Source organism: Condylura cristata, unplaced genomic scaffold (assembly GCF_000260355.1).
Source record: "Condylura cristata isolate star-nosed mole 26May11 unplaced genomic scaffold, ConCri1.0 scaffold00024, whole genome shotgun sequence".
Classification (NCBI taxonomy): domain Eukaryota; kingdom Metazoa; phylum Chordata; class Mammalia; order Eulipotyphla; family Talpidae; genus Condylura; species Condylura cristata.
This window is the reverse complement of record NW_004567125.1, coordinates 13,720,601-13,736,324: the sequence shown is the minus strand read 5'-3', so window position 1 is coordinate 13,736,324 and position 15,724 is coordinate 13,720,601. Positions and strand designations below refer to the sequence as shown.

The 15,724-nt window shown below is 47.6% G+C and overlaps 1 protein-coding gene across 1 annotated transcript; it reads right to left on the bottom strand.

Annotated features, from left to right (window-relative positions):
• Positions 1 to 2,703: 2,703 nt before the first annotated feature.
• Positions 2,704 to 14,779, bottom strand: POGK (pogo transposable element with KRAB domain). Its single transcript, XM_004688439.2, has 5 exons — positions 14,646 to 14,779; positions 9,556 to 9,682; positions 8,381 to 8,476; positions 5,508 to 6,990; positions 2,704 to 3,413 (listed from the first exon to the last, which is right to left on the bottom strand). Exons 1-4 carry the CDS (start codon positions 14,775 to 14,777, stop codon positions 5,519 to 5,521), a joined length of 1,827 nt encoding a protein of 608 aa, XP_004688496.1. The 5' UTR covers positions 14,778 to 14,779; the 3' UTR covers positions 2,704 to 3,413; positions 5,508 to 5,518.
• Between the last annotated feature and the right edge of the window lie 945 nt (positions 14,780 to 15,724).

Genomic DNA, 15,724 nt, shown 5'->3' with positions numbered 1-15,724 from the left:
AGATGAAAAAGCCGGTTCCAATAAAGGTATGTCCTTTTTTTCCCCTTTCTGATAAGTAGATGAAGACTAAAAAGTAAATAGCTTAGTTTCAGCTCTTGACCCAAGTCTGAAAAGCCCTTGAAAATCCAAGAATATTTAGGACGTAAAACCCACTCTCTGAATGGATGTAGTGGCTTGGTTTTGGACTATCCATATACCTACCTGGGTCTTAGTGCTGTGTATGTTAAATTTCTTGAGTTCTGTAGCTGGAAAGACAGCCAGGAGCTATTGCAATGCCCTGCCTTCCATCACAGTAGCAGGTCCATGGAGGTCTATATAGCAAAAGGAATTTCAACCAGAAAATGCCTCACAACACTCCAGGACCTGACCTAAATTCCTGTTTCTCTTACTCTGGCCATAAAGAGGAAGCCCTTTGGCTCATAAGGAGGCACATTCTTAAGGCCTGCTATTCATGCCAATCCTCCTCAGCCATTTTGCAAAGTGGAAAGATGTGGTTGAAGGCAAGGCAGGAAGACAGAAGACTTAAAATGGATTTTTCAAGAGACCTCCTGAGATTTGAGCACCTCTCTTTCAACCAAAGACTGGCTCCAACTTGGCACCTCTGCTAACTAGCTTCCTGAGTGCAATCTCTGCCATAATTAGGCTTCAAGAAATCATGAGGGCTCATATCAAGCCTCATGCAATCAGGAAAAAGTTGTGAGAAACCATATTTGAAAGAACAATATTTAATATTTCACTAGTTGTCTTAGCCACAGGTATATTCTGTTAGACCAGAGGCACAAGCTACCTTCCTATACTGACACCCTAAGTGCTACTAGCACACATCCTTGCTATTTGTCACTACTGTGACCCACTGAACACAAAAGATTTCTTCAACTCGCCATTGCTTTAGTGATGGCATACATTAACTACCCATTGCCTGAAGTGATTGGGGTATTCCAATCTGGGTTCAGTTGTCTTCTAAAGGATCACATATACAACTGGCCGCAAAGGCCTGTGCTCCCTCACAGCCTTGATCCTACAGGAATGCCTCCACACTGTAGAGTGTAAGGAAGGTAGGTCTTGTGTTAGACAAGAATTTTCAGTATTCTGATGCCTCACAAGCAGAAATGTCTAGATTACAACTACTATAGTTAATTCTCAGGACTAACTCAGAAGCAAAGCATAAAAGGGCATCTAGGCCCATTGTGCTTTCATTGTGAAAGAAATTTGTGAAAGCAGGATGCCAAGTACTTTTCTGTTCTACTTGCTGACACGTTTTCACTTATTTAAAATTAAGTCCTTTACAGATTTACTCTGTGATTTTGGTAATGTATCATTCCTGAGAGCATCTAAAACAAGACTTAAGAGAAAGCTATTCAGCTATGCCTCTCCCCTCACCCCTTTAGAAGCCATTTTTAAACCACACATTTTCATCCCTTTGTCTCCCAAAATACCAGTACAACCCATGAACACTTTAAAATTCAAAGTTGTGTTAAATACATTGGTCCCAAACGAGAGGGAGAATGAAGGATCAATGAACTTGCAATATGACATTCACAAAGCTAGCAAGCGAATAAAACCACCAAAGCCTATTGTCTTTATTATCAAAGTTTATTGTTGTCAGTTCCTATCTAGGGGAAGTACAACTATGTCTCAGTATGTGCTATAGTAATTCTAGGGTAATAGCCATCCTGCAAAACAGTTGTACTGGGGCTCCACTAGGCATAGATCATAATTAAGTCAGTGGAAGAAATGAGCCCAGAAAAACCCTGACAGTAGTGCCATTACTCTAGGAAAGTTCCAGTGCTATGCAACCTGTAAGGCATCATCTATCAGCTGATGATGAGACTCAAGGAGGTGTTGGACAGAAACAGGAGTTGAACCCATTTTCTACTCTTTGCAGGACCATTATGGTTCCAACACAGGAGACCAAAATTAGGCCTTATAATATAAAACCCCTAAACTCCTAAAGCAAGTAAAATAGGAATTAAAAGAGCAAAAGGCCAGAAACAAGAACAGTGAAGGATAAATTAGGTAGAACTGGAATGAATGGAAACATCTGGAATGGAAAAGTAGTTGGGTTTAGATGGCATTTGAGATGATAGCACAGTACAGGTAAAAAGCAAATGGGCAACAAAAAAATATTTTTTTAAGTTCAGATAATGGAACTTAAAAGTGAAGCTTACCCTCTTAGAGGAAAACTGGTTTGGAAAGATGAGAAAGTTGAATCACTAACAGGAAAATGAGTACCTGAGTAGAAATAGGTGTTTCCAGATGTCTAGGACTGCATACTATAGATCTGAATTTACAGGGAAGAAAGTTGGTTTTCGTAGCCTGTGATCCAGATGTGACATTGGAATGATGTATCTAGCAATGGCTCGGTCTATAAAGCTCTGGCTATTTTTTTTTCCTTTTTGTTTTTGTAGCACAGACAGCTTTGGAGGAATGTTTTCATAACACTCGGCTTATGTGGGAATGCAAATTACTATAGTGTAAAAATTCATAGACCTCCCACCTATTCCTGCAGGGCAGGAGATCAGAAGTCTCAAAATAACTGGCTAAAGGCCCAAGCCCTCTCACCTTTGTGGTGAAAATATTAAAGAAATTAACAAGTAGCAGATGAGTCAGTGAGCCTTGTACCATTGTGGGCAGCAGATAATTCATGGTGACTCCTGCAGGCAGCCTGAGAAAACAAGAGCTTGTGTACTAAATGCTGCCCAGTGATTACATAGAATAGTGAAAAATAAGGTCATTAAATGAGACCCTAAAAAAGTCTAGCTGCCAACCAGATTGGGAAGATAAATAAAACAGCAGAGTTTATTTTGACCCCTTATCTTCCCGTACCAACCCAGTTTGTCTATAGAAAAGCCATCTGCTGGCACAGGGCCAGTATGTCTGAATTTTGTTATCATTAGTGTCTCGTTTTTCCAAAAGAGGAAATGTGTAAGTAACAGGTATATATAAATGACACATTTCTACAAAGCCTTCTATGCAGACCTGTGTGGGGACAGGCTCTATTCTTGGAAGCAATTTTAAAGGCAGAAGAAAAACTGACTTGAGGTTTTCTCCATAGAAAGGACACTGGCGGAGCAGTGCCCATGATGAATCCCTTGTTGATGTTGGACAAATGGTCTCTTCTCCAGAAAACACCTTTGTTCATTCATATTTACAGGTTTCTTCTAGGGTCATCTCTAGAACAAGAAGTAGGGCAATCAAGCCTGTGATGAAACCAAGCGTCCCAGACTTTTCTGACCCTCATGGACATGAGGTGCAACAGCTGTGTCCCAGAGTGGGGTGCAGACAGACACCCACGCATCCAGATGCGGGCTCTTCTAAGCCCATGGCTTCTCCTGCTGTCCCTGTGCGCCCACACTTCCAGGAATCATCTCGAAGATTTTGCTCTTCAACTGTTTCCAACACAGTTCCACTTGCTGGAAAACAGAAAGAGCCTAAATGCAAAACACTGGGTTTTACATGCCATGTACTTTTTAACAAAAGGTATCATCATTTTGTTAACCACATTTCCAAACACGAGAAAGCAGTTTCTGCCCACGTCTCCTCCTCTATCCCATGTTCACCAAAACCTCACCTCCTGCTCTATTTCCTCACTGGGCAGCCCCTAGGTGACCAGTGCCTGTCAAGGTCAGCAGTTCATGGCTGGTGTTTAAGGGAAAACAAGAGCCTGTCTTCATAGCCACAGCCTAGCCCTGTGTCTCCCCTTTCCTCTCTGGGTGTTTCTGAGTCAGTCTTTTGGGTAGCAAATGGCTTAGAAAATGAAAAGTGGACCCCAAAAAAATGTTACCTAAGGAGAGGACAAGCAAAAGGTAAAATGAGAAAAGGATAGAAATGAGGGAACAGGTGGGTGAATTGGGCCAAAAAAATTTCGTAGTGAGGTAACACTGGTTTATAGTATGATACAGGTCTCAAGCATTCAGCCTTAGACACCAAGATCTGTGTTGGCTACATTATGTTCATCACCAAATCTAGTTTACATCATCCCCGTCCAATTGACCACTTTGGCCCAATTTACCCACCTGTTCCCTCATTTCTATCCTTTTCTCTTGCTGTAGTTCAAGTTTGCTACCCTATGAAGGTAGTAGAACCGTCAAAAAGGGAGACTGGCCAAATGATGTAAAAATAAACTTTTTAATAAAAAAAAAAGGGAGACTGGCATTATGGGGTGAAACAGGGAATGTGAGGAGATAAAATGCAATTTTGGTGAGTTTTAAATGTAGCAGTAAGACCTTGACTCCACTAGGGAAATAGTTCTAGGGGGTGACAGAATGATAGCGGGGTTCAGTGCTATGAGTATGTGCTGGTGAAGGCCAGGAAGGAGTTGTTAGTTCACTTTTCAACATACACAGCATGAACAGAGGGGAAAGAATTCTATTTTCACTTGTAGGCTGGAATCACCTAACTATATTTTAAAGGGAGGAAAATGTCAAGACATTTTCTTAATTTCTTTGTTAGGCAGTTTCCCTAAGGAAGCACTATTTTATTAAGTTCTCCTCTAAGAAAATTTTAGGTCGTCTGTGAAAGAAGAAATGGCTTCTTCATATTAAGCACTGTTTGGAGGAACAAATTAATAGACAATAAGGGAAATGAGAAGAGAAAATGAATAATTTTTTCTATCAGTTCCTGCAGGTGTACACAGCCATCCTCTCCTCTCCCAGGGTGTGTTTGAGTGGAGGCAGCAGGGGGCAGGCTCAATCCACCGGTGTGGTGTAGTCACTATCCATTCCCACTTAATTTTAAAGTTGTTCCCCCATCTTTACGCAACTGAAAACTCCAGGTGTGTCTACTTCAACCCTCAGACTTCCCTCATGGAGCCCTACACAGGCATCCTGTTTAATCTCTCTTTTGGCACAATAATTCAGTTTAAAAATACCTCTCTGTAGGCAGCAGAGAACCACAGAAATGATTAGTTGCTCACTCTGTGCAGAGGTCATCTTGAGAATAAGATGTTTTAAAATGCTTCTGAACTCCTAACGAAAAGCAGGCATACGCTATCCTTCCCATTTCCCAGTGGGCCACTGCAGACCGGCCAGGACAGAGCTGAGGCCCAGGACATGGTCTGCAGGCAGAGCTGCTTTCCCTGCACCACAGCCCTGCTGGCGGGCAAAGGTGAGCACCACTCCCGGCACCAAGGTCACAGCTAGGCCCTAAATGTTCAGCACCATTTCTAGATTAAGAAAAAGGCTGTCTTAGGCAAGAAAATAATTGTTAACTACAGTTCACAAGATGACGTCCACACAGAGTGAGCAACCCTTAAGCAACTCTAAGCAAGATAATGCTCCTCCATACCCAGATTGTTTCTTTCAACATTCTAGTTCTACAATGAAATGTTCTAGCAGCTCACATCTTGTTCATCTGATGTATGGTAGATATACTCCTGGGTCCAGGCTGCAGAGCAAAATACACCCCGCGTCAAGCAGTTACGTTTTGTAGGAAGGAGAAAATCAAGGCAGCTGTGGGTGCCCCACACGGCCTCAGAGAAGGCCCTGGGCACGGTCCTGACTCATTACCTCAACGCATCTCAGTTGCTCTCCATCAAGCCTTCAGGGTCACACTCTTTGTGTGGTTCCCCTCCTCCTGGCAGCTCACTCTCGATTTCCCATAGGACATCATCTTCATCTTCCAAGTTGCTGGAGATGTGGCACTTCTTGAACCCCTGGACAATGGACTCACTGGAGATGCTGTTCCATGCAACCATGACCCATTCCAAGAAGAGCCCCAGGGGCGGCTTCTTGGCGTTCCCGGTGGGGCTCAGCGCCAGGTTGCCGGCCAGCAGCCAGTTGGAGTACTGAGCCCGCACACTGTCATTCAGCGGCTTGTAGACCACCACATCCAGCACCTGGAGCTGCGAGGTCAGGCCCCCCGGGATGATGACCATGTCCGTGTTCATGCTTTCCATGGAGTTCTTCACAGAATCTGTGGTGTGACCCCGGAACCCGTTCAAGATCAGCATCCCTCGCTGTTTGGGCACGGCGCCAGTCCTCCGCCTCCACACCACCTCCAACCAGTCCTGCATCAGGTCCTCGGTCATCCAGCCATACCGATGGCAGCGGATTTCCATCCCACTGGGGAACTTCCCCGGGGGGATATACGTGCCCCTCAAGATGATGTACGGAGGTAATTTCCTCCCATCTGCCAGGACCCCCAGCATGGCTGTGATTTTCAGTTTCTCCCTGCCTGGCGTCTTGACCAAGACAGGCTTTTCCCCCTGGTTGTCAACAGTCACCCTTGACGGCACCTCTAAACAAATCGGGGTCTCGTCGGCATTGCCCATCTGAGCCACCTGGTAGTCGTGCGCCCTGCGCAGGGCCAGTACACTCCGCTGGTAAGTGACCAGTTTCTCCGTCAAGTCTTCAGGTAGCTGCTGGGGGACGGGCACCTTATGCCGCAGGGACAGGTCGTACCTTCGCATCATTCTCCGACACCAACCCAAGCTTGCCTTGAAGCCTTTTTCCGGAATGTTCATTTCCTGGGCAATTTCCAGCGCTTTCAGCTGCATGGCCTCCCTGGTGATCGGGTCCCCTTTGGCCTGCATGTATCTGACATACTCGGCCACACGCTGGTCCACCAGAGCAAACCGCCCATTCTTGGGGCCTCGGAAGGCCCTCCGCATGGCATGGGCATTCTGCAGCTGCGGCTTCACTTTGCGCCAGTCCCGCACGTTTTTCTCCAGCACCCCAAACTGCTTGGCAGCCTGGCAGTTGTTAGTGCTCTCGGCGTATTCCACCACCATCAGCTTGAAGCCCGCGTCATAGCTACGGCGCATCCCTCTGCTGAACTGAAACTTCCCAGCCAGGTCTTCAGCTGAGAGGTCATATCCAGGGAAGCCCATGGCCACGTAGAAGGGGTACCCCTCACCCCACTCAGGCAGCTCTGTGATGTCCCGAGGCAGGCGGAAGCCAAAGCCATCAAAATGCTGAGGCTGAGGGAGCTGCGAGGGGTTGCTCATCGGACCCGCCCAATCTGGAGGCTTCACGTCAGTGTCTTCATTGTCTGGGAGGCAAAAGTAATGCCAGTAAGTAAAATGACTTCTGGGGGCCTCCCTGGTGGGACAGTGCTTAAGTCTCAGCGCTATCACTGCTGCGGCCTGAGATCCATCCCTGGCCAGGGAGCTGACTCACATGGCGCAGCAGACCCCTCCTGTCTCTCCCGCTGATCCCCTCAGCAGTGTATTTCATGATCTGCCTGTTCTGCTCCCCACTCTGTCTCTGATGAAGCCTCTCACCCCCTGCAACTCTGGCTTACACTCCAGCTATTGTATGCATAAATAAAAATAAATCTTTAAAAAACTAAACATGCCGGGGCCCTCCCTGGTGGCGCAGCAGGTTAAAGCACAGCACTGAGAATCTAAAGCCGCTTCCTCATGAGTTCGATTCCCGCCTGCCCCGGAGGTGACCACATGGTATGGCAGAGCTCTCCTGACCCACCCGCTGCTCCCCTCAGCAGTGTACTTCATCGATCTGCCTGTTCTGATCCCCACTCTGTCTCTGGTGAAGCCTCTCACTGCCCCTGAGTCTCTGGCCTGTATCCCAGTTCTGTATGCAAAAATAAATAAATCTTTAAAAAAAAAAAAAAAAAAACTAAACATGCCGGGCCCTCCCTGGTGGCACAGTGGGTTAAAGCACTGCACTAAGAAGCTGAAACCACTTCCGCATGAGTTCGATTCCCGCCTGCCCCGGAGATGACCACATGGTGTGGCAGACCTCTCCTGACCCTCCCGCTGCTCCCCTTGGCAGTGTGCTTCGTCAATCCGCCTGTTCTGCTCCCCACTCTGTCTCTGGTGAGGTCTTTCTCCACTCCTGAGTCTCTGGCCTGTACCCCAGTTCTGTATGCACAAATAAATCTTAAAAAAAAAACTAAACATACCATCCATTTCTAGAGGCATTCTCAGTTCCAGAGATATAAAAGTCTGGCCATTTGGAAACTATATGGATCCAACTGTTACACTTCTAACCACATCCCTACACTGAATGTGTAGGCTCAAGTGCTTTTCCTCTCCGGGATGAAATGGACAGGAAGCCAAGGTAAATAATCCACACTTTTCTCCATACTTGACAGAGTGGTGTGGTGTGGTATACCACTGTGGTGCCCTCAGCTACTGGGATGTGTAAAATGCTGGACGAGCTTCAGTGAGCTTAATCCCCATATTGCACACAGACTCATAACCCACAGTTGACAGATGAAGAAATGGAAGCTCAGAAAGGCAAAATTAGTTGCCCACGTTCATACAGCACTGGAGAAACTCATACTTCCGAGTTCATGATCTTTCTGCCTTCTAACTTGTCCTACTATTAAATATTCCCACAGAAAAATGTATGTGCAAACTGAAATCCAGCTTACTAACTCTCCCACTGGATGCACGTGAGCTGGTATAGTCTCGTACCTGCTAAGGATCCTCCTTGGAGCTGCCATTCGTCGGAATTCTGAGACTCCTCCCCTTCCAAACGGGTAATCATGTTTGGCTTAGGGAATGGGAATTCTGTTTCCAGGAGACAAAACAGGTAAGCTTTGTATTACTGTCTTGATGCATGGCCGAAATAAGAACTTGTTAACACTTTCACCTCCCACCTCCCCCACCCCTACCCCACTGCAGTGCTCTCAACACAGAGATTTATGAAAGACCAGGAAGAGATTGGGGACACTGAAAGAAGAAATATGATGCAAAATAGGTCTGTCCAAGGGAACTGATAGGTCTCCACTAGAGGTCAGGGACACAACAAAGAATTGCATTTAGCAGGGAAGTAGGTGGGTACAGCAGCCAGCTGATCTAAACTAACACTGTGGTACCTGTATAACCAAACCGGGAAATTCTCCAGTTACAATTCTTTTTTTTTTTTAAGATTTATTTATGAATACAGAACTGGGATAAAGGCCAGAGGTGGGGGGGGGGGCAAGGGAGGAGCTGGTAGTGGGGGGGCGGTGGAGGTGGAGGTGGTGGTGTTGAGAGGATTCACCAGAGACAGAGCAGGGAGTAAAAGAGGCAGATGTAATGAAATACACTGCTCAGGGGAGCAGCGAGTGAGACAGGAGAGGTCTGCCACACCATGTGGGTCACCTCCCTGGCCGGGGATCAAACTTGTGCTGAAATGGCTGCGGGAACTTCATTGTGCCGTGCTTTAACACCCTGCACTACCAGGGAGGGTCCCAGTTACAATTCTGATAACACAGGTGATGTTTATTTTGGAGAGGAGCAAGGATTTGGGGGGGTTTCCTCCCCGAACTTTTGAGCTGATAGGATAATAATGAGGCCTGCCTTCCCTCCTAAGGAACAAATGAAACACAGGCCCAGACCTGTGGTGACATTTCTTAAGTCATGCTTATTATTTAGTTTTGATGTGAATGCCTGAGTTGACTAGGGGTGGTTCTGTAAACTGGCACAAAGCTGCTGCGTAGAACACAATATTTATCTCTTTCCTAAATTGGAAAAAGGAAATTAAATTTGCACAGGCACTGAAAGGCCAGAGTCCAAGTTCAGGAGGGAGAGATGTTAGGCACACTAGAGAAGGAACCAACTCTGGGCTCAGAGCTTCTAGGAGACAAAGGAAAACAAAGTTTTACCCAGGGAGAGGACAGTCTCATAATTCATCCTCATGACTTCCCGGTAGAGGGCCTTTTGTTGCTCCGTCAACACTTCCCACTCCTCATCGGAAAAATATATGGCCACCTCATCAAATAGGGCCGGCACCTGGAACAGCAAACAGGCCTTTCTCAGCGACTAACAGACACAGACACATATACCTCCATCTCGCAGGGGCAGGCCTGGCCCAGAGACGCAGCTACTAAAGACAGCAGAGACCTCGCACAGGTCTCTTAGGGTGCCACCAAGTACTTACTATCCCCCGAACATCCACCCAGGGTTCACAGATGGGGAAAGCAGCCCCTAGAGAAAGAATCTACACACTACCATCACAGGCAGGATACTGTCATCCTCATACCCTCCGGTATAAGGTAATTCAAGGGACCCGATCGCAGCTCACCCCAAACAGAACATGCCCTGCTCTCCTTCAGCCAGTCTCACTGCTCTCCCTGGAATCTTAGTGGCTTTCTTGGGGACTGTTCTCCATATCCCTGGTATTTGACTAGCACCCAAAGCTGCCCAGGTTAGTCAGCGAGAAGTGGCCTCATCTGGCCTTTTCCGACCCACAGAGCTTGAGTAGGAGGATAGAAGGCTAATTAGAGCTTAACTTTATGTAATGAGACACCAGAGCAGACTAGTTTGCTTTGATGCCTAGACCTGGCAGGACTGGGAAGCCCTCTACTCTCTCATCGCTGCCCCCCCCATAGAAGGTGGCCTCTCATAGCTGAAGGCCACCTACCTGCCCAAATCGATCTGCTTTTCTTTTCATGGCTTTTTCTTCCCATTATTAAAAATCCTATTTCCAAGAACATCAGACTTAGTGGCGTGAAATCACAGGGCCACTTTTTTTCCAGGCTAATTGCTTTGAATCCCTGCTTCCAAAGAAAGGAAATGCTTTGAGCCCACAAAGCTGAAGCGAAGGCCTGAGGGGCTGTTTGTCACCAGCTTAGGAAATCCTTATCGGTGTCCCCCAGCAGTTTCTTCAGGCATCTGGCCATCACTCATTCTGATGCCCTGGGCTTTTCTCTTTATTCCCAGCTTATTTACAAACCCCCCTTCCCCCCAGTACCTTGCCAGCATCTTCCACATGGGGAACATGTCCACATTTCTAGTCCAAACTCAGAGCCCATAGACAGCAGGGTTGAGATTTGGAACCAGCACCACCTGACTCCAAGGCTCCAGTACTTAGGGCTAAGAGCAAGAAGCAGGTCAGGTCCCCACACCAAGCCTCCATCCATCCTCTCCCTCCTGGCCTGGCTATGACCCACCCATCTTTTAAAACTTCCAGGCCAGAACCTCAAGTTCCCCAGGAGCCCCTCCTCCCAGGCCTGTGTGCCAGCCACATGTCCCTGCCATGCTCTGGGTTCATCCCTGGGGGACAGCAGAATCCTTTCCGTTTGTCTGCTGCTTCCCTAGAACCCAAGCTTGGTGTGGTCATAGCCTGTGTTCCACTTCTCCCCTAAGCCTAGGGCACTGCCTGTAGAGAGCAGTTATTTACAAATGTGTTTCTGAATGAAAAATTTAAACACATAATCTCTGGATTTCCCTCCTGTTTCACTTGACATCCTTTCAGTTAGTCATTCGGTAATACCTGTCCCAAAGCTGAGTCTACTCTTGGAGAAAGAATGGACAAAGGCCCCCAAGTGTGAAACACTAACAGGGTCTCTAGGGTGGCGAGGCTTTCCTCAGACTTCATCTATCTGGAAAGTCAGCCAGGCAGGGATTTTCCACACAGCATCTTCCCAGGCTCTTAAACAACTCTCCCCTTTGCCTTTTCTCTCCCTAGGAAATTCCAGATGTAGGCCATACCTATTTATAGTCCCTTCCTCTTTACTGATAAAATTGATACAGGACAGGCTATGCCTATCATTTCAGAGGGATTATCGATACTCCCAGCAGGTAATGTGTCCCAGGCTGGGTATAAATAACATGAGTGCTAAAGTCATAGAGGTGTGTGGAGACTGATGGCCTTGTATGTGGGGTTGAGACGCGGAGGCTCTTCAAACAAGCTCACATTATGCTCCAGAGGCCCGCAGTGGAGTGGCTTAAAATTCTCTCCACAGCAACCCTCTGTGAGAACTGAGCAAGTGTTCAGCCAGGCCCTGCTGTGCAGATCGGCCCTCTCTCCACAGAGGCCTTTTATCTGGCAGAGCACAGCAGAAGGTAAACAGGGCCAGCCTTGGGCAAAACTCTGAAGTCAAGCAGCCTATATTCACCCCACCCCCAACATCCTTTCTTGGCCTTGTAGGTAGGGCCCCCCAACCCTGACCCTCCCTTCCCCAGTCCCTCGAAGATCAAGGCCTCCTCAGATCAGTGTTCTTCCTTCAGCTTGAGTGCACAGCCTCAACCTGCCTGAGGAGCTAACATTCCAGCTCTCTAAGAGTAAACATGGCTTCACGGATGAAGCTGCACAGCCATCCCAGGGCGGATGATGGGGTTTTAGGGCAGACAGCTTGCACCAGAGCACTGCACCCAGTGTATATGGGGATGGTGAAGGACAACCCCTCTTACACATTTAAATATATTCTCCTATTGAACCCTTTCAATAATACTGAGATAGGGGTCACTACCTCACTTTTATGAGTGAGGAAACAGCTGCTAAGTAACTTTTCTAAGCTAGAAAGTCTGACTCCTAAGCTAGTGTTTTCTCACATGCCATATCCCCCGGGGCTGCTGAGGACGAACAGCAGCACACGCAACACATCCTTTGGCTGGGCCCTGGCGCATCTTCCTCCTCTCTTCCATTTCTTGACATGCATTTCAGAGGCCAGCTCCTGGCCCTGAACCCTTTACTCCTGGCCTTGCTCCTGCCTGGAGAATAAGGCCCTTCCCTTCTTTCCCCAGCTGCTGCCATTCCACTCATGAATAAGACTTGATTCAAAATACATGTATTTCTTTTTCTCTACCTGAAATTGTATTTTGACTCCCATACAATATATCCTAATATACAGTATGCCTGTTATGTCTGAAAGAGCTTATTGATCACCCTAACATAATTATGACCACAAGACAGATTTAAGGAACAGACTCAATTTCCCCCTAGTTTAATGCTCTCACAGAGGTTCTCAAATTCAACACAAGTGACATGGTGCTGAGGGGCTTCCCAGCACCCAGCAGCTCCCTGGCCCTTATCCAGATACAGCAGGACCTCCCACTTCCCAACCACAAGATGTGAGAACCCTACATGACTGCAGATATTGTCAGATGTCCCAGGCAGAGTGAGGGTGAGGGCAAGTCACCCCCTGCAGAGACGTTTGCCTTCTCCAGAAACCTCTGAAAGCCTCAAAGAGGGTCCTCCCCTTGAGTTGATTTCCACAGCCTGGCAGCCCTGCCATCCCGGTAATTATATTCACTTCCACTTCCGGCTGCCTCAGGACACAGCCACTCCAGGAAGGTAGAGATCTTGACTTAACACCTGGCAGGGCCTCAGAAACTGCCTGCAGGCCACAGAAGGCTCTCCCTTCATCCCTCTCTCCCTTCCACACCCTCCTTTCCCAGACTGGCAGGCCTTTACCCTGCTCTTTTCTCTGATCCCAACACACTCAAATGTCCACTTTGCTGGCTTCATTTTCCCCATCTATTTTAGATATTCTGGTTTAGCCAATTTAGCCTCGAAGTGGGAATTTCTTACTGCTTTGAGTTCTTGCTCTGGATTAGACAGGGACTGACTTGCCCTCCTGGGCTTCCCCAGTGATAGAGTTGGAAATGGGGTCAGGGAGGAGTGATGGGTACAGGGAAGCGACAAGGCTAAGCCCAAACCCAGAACCTGGTGCTACAATGGTTCTTATTTTTTGGTCTTTTGGGTTTAACATACACAGCAAAAGGTGCTGCTTGTAGAACACAACTAAGAGGTAGTTTTAAGAACAAATGCCGGAGTACATGTGTATTCTAGCAGATAACCTCTGACCCCTGCTCCCTCCTCTGGGAAGCCAGCTGGACTAGATGGTTTGCAAGTAGCACATTTGGGGAAAACAGACCTCTTAACAGTGGATATTATGTATCCTGATAATGTTTAGACATAATGTAAAACTAAACAAAGAAATGTCAATCTGTTGCTTATTTAAATGTTTACCATTTCATGCTCAATTATCCTGAACTCCAGTTAAGTACTGTGAATAACTATGCAAAACTATAAATATCTGTTGCAGTTGCATTTTGGTAGATTTACTCTAATTCTACCACACTGTTCTGTTTGGAAATGTTCCCATGTTCCCTGCTGCCTAGCACCCTAATCCGTCATTCGGGCCAGCTGGAAATGCAGCGCTACTGTGAGAACTGCTGTAAGAGACGTTCACACCACACCAACTGGCCTGTCTCTTGGTGTAAGCTCAGTGCCCCAAGTCCTTATCTAAGAGGCTCCCTTCAAACAGCAGTAGGTGACAAAGACCCTCCCCTTACGAAAGCACTAGCCAGACTCCCCTCCTATCCACAGCCTGTCAGACCAATTTTAGCAAGAAATCCTGCTAAGTCTGTATAGGGAGTATCCCCCCTCCTTGATTTCTGATCAGCACAGCCTGCCTTCAGCAAGAAAGAGTTCTATTCAGGTTATGAAAAACTCTATCTGCCCCCAAATCTTTTGTCTCCTCTTAGAAATTTCTCATCCACTGGCCCTTCCCCTCTGCTCATGGCTCATCTTTGCTTGTATTCAGAATTCAGCCTGATTTTTCTCTCCTCTCTTGATACAGCCTCATCTTAATAGTTCTGGAGAGTCTTTCTTACCATTTTAACAAGCCTCAGGATAATTTTTTCTTGAACCAAAGTCAGCATGCATGTCTTTAGTTATCTGCATTATGCCTGGCATCAAGCAGCGGATAAGGGACCCAGGGCCACAGGACAGAGACAAGGCCTGGGCCATCCAATCTTGATGATGATAAGCAACATGACAGGGATTATTCCAGAACCAGCTCCGCCAATTTTCAGTGCCTTTTAAAGCCACAGGACTGTTTTCTCAAGAATGCAAACACACCGGCAGGCTGGGCTATTTTTACTTTCTGTATCTGCCTAAGGAGTCTTACCAGCCTGGCTGCCAAGCCTGCCCTCGTGGCATGTGTAAGACCCCACACCTTCTTACCCAGCCGCCTTCTGAGCAGATCCGGACTTTCTGCATATCTGTGGGGCCATCCTCCAATTCCCGGCTCTGAATCTCTTCTTCCTCTTCTTCTTCTTTCAGAGTCAGATTCAGAGGATAGGCTGTGGGCTCCATCTCTGCAAATAAGATTCAATGCAGAAAAATGAGGCACGATTGCAAGCTCTTCAGCACCTGTGACTGTGGCTTAACCTACACAGACCTCTTTGGCCTGGAGCATGTGGGGCTGGAACGAAGGGGAGGAAGAGTCTCAGGCCTGGGAAAAAGGGCTGCAGGGCAAGCACCAGGAAAAGGGAAGATGACATGTTTGACTTTGACAAGAGGGGCTGCCTTCAAATATTTATAAAGCTCTCCGTGGAAGAGAGACCAGACTGGTTCTGTGGCGACCCAAGGGCAGAACAGGCTGGTGGGTAAACATTCCAGAAAGAGCTTTTAAAGAGTGCATTGAAAGGCAGAACTTTCTCACAGCTAGTGCCACCCAAACATGGAATCACTCAGCAGCCAGAAAGGGGTGCTGGCTTCCTGTCAAGATGTATGACTACAACAGGACACCTGTCAGCAGGGTGGTTTCTACAGGCCAGTTAAGCATCAGGTTAGTTGGCCCAGACTTCCACCACTTGGATTTTCCAGGGACTGGTTCAGAAAATAAAGTCAGCTCTGTCTGAAGGGACTTTCCAAAACCGGGAGTCTGAGAAGGGTGACACCTGTCAGCCCAGAGGGGCAGAAATCTGGCCGGGCCAGACTCCAAGGTCCACCCCACCGGTAAACGTCTCCCAGCCTCGGGGCTGCAGATTCCCCCTCCTGCCGAGCTGGTCGCCAGTACAAAGGGCCGCGCTCTGCCCTCTTGAGGGGCGCCCGACATAGGTGTGCAGCGTGTGCATCCGCGGCCGCAACCTCCCGGGTTTCCAAAGACAACACCCCTCCGGGAGTTCAAAGTCGGCTTCCCCGACCTTTCCTAAAAGGCCTGGCGAAGGTAGCAGGGATGGCTCTGGGCGGGCGTTTGGAACCGGGTTCGGAACCCAGTTGCTGGGGCCCGAACTTGGCCGCCGCCTCCCCCACCGGCT

Bases quoted from the DNA above. Each gene is read 5' to 3' on its own strand.
- POGK (XM_004688439.2), bottom strand. From the start codon at position 14,777: ATGGAGCCCACAGCCTATCCTCTGAATCTGACTCTGAAAGAAGAAGAA. The intron at 9,683-14,645 runs GTAAGAAGGTGT...TTGCTGTTCCAG, and splicing joins TCTGCTCAGAAGGCGGCTGG to GTGCCGGCCCTATTTGATGA. The intron at 8,477-9,555 runs GTAAAACTTTGT...TCCTGGAAACAG, and splicing joins TGAGACTGTCCTCTCCCTGG to AATTCCCATTCCCTAAGCCA.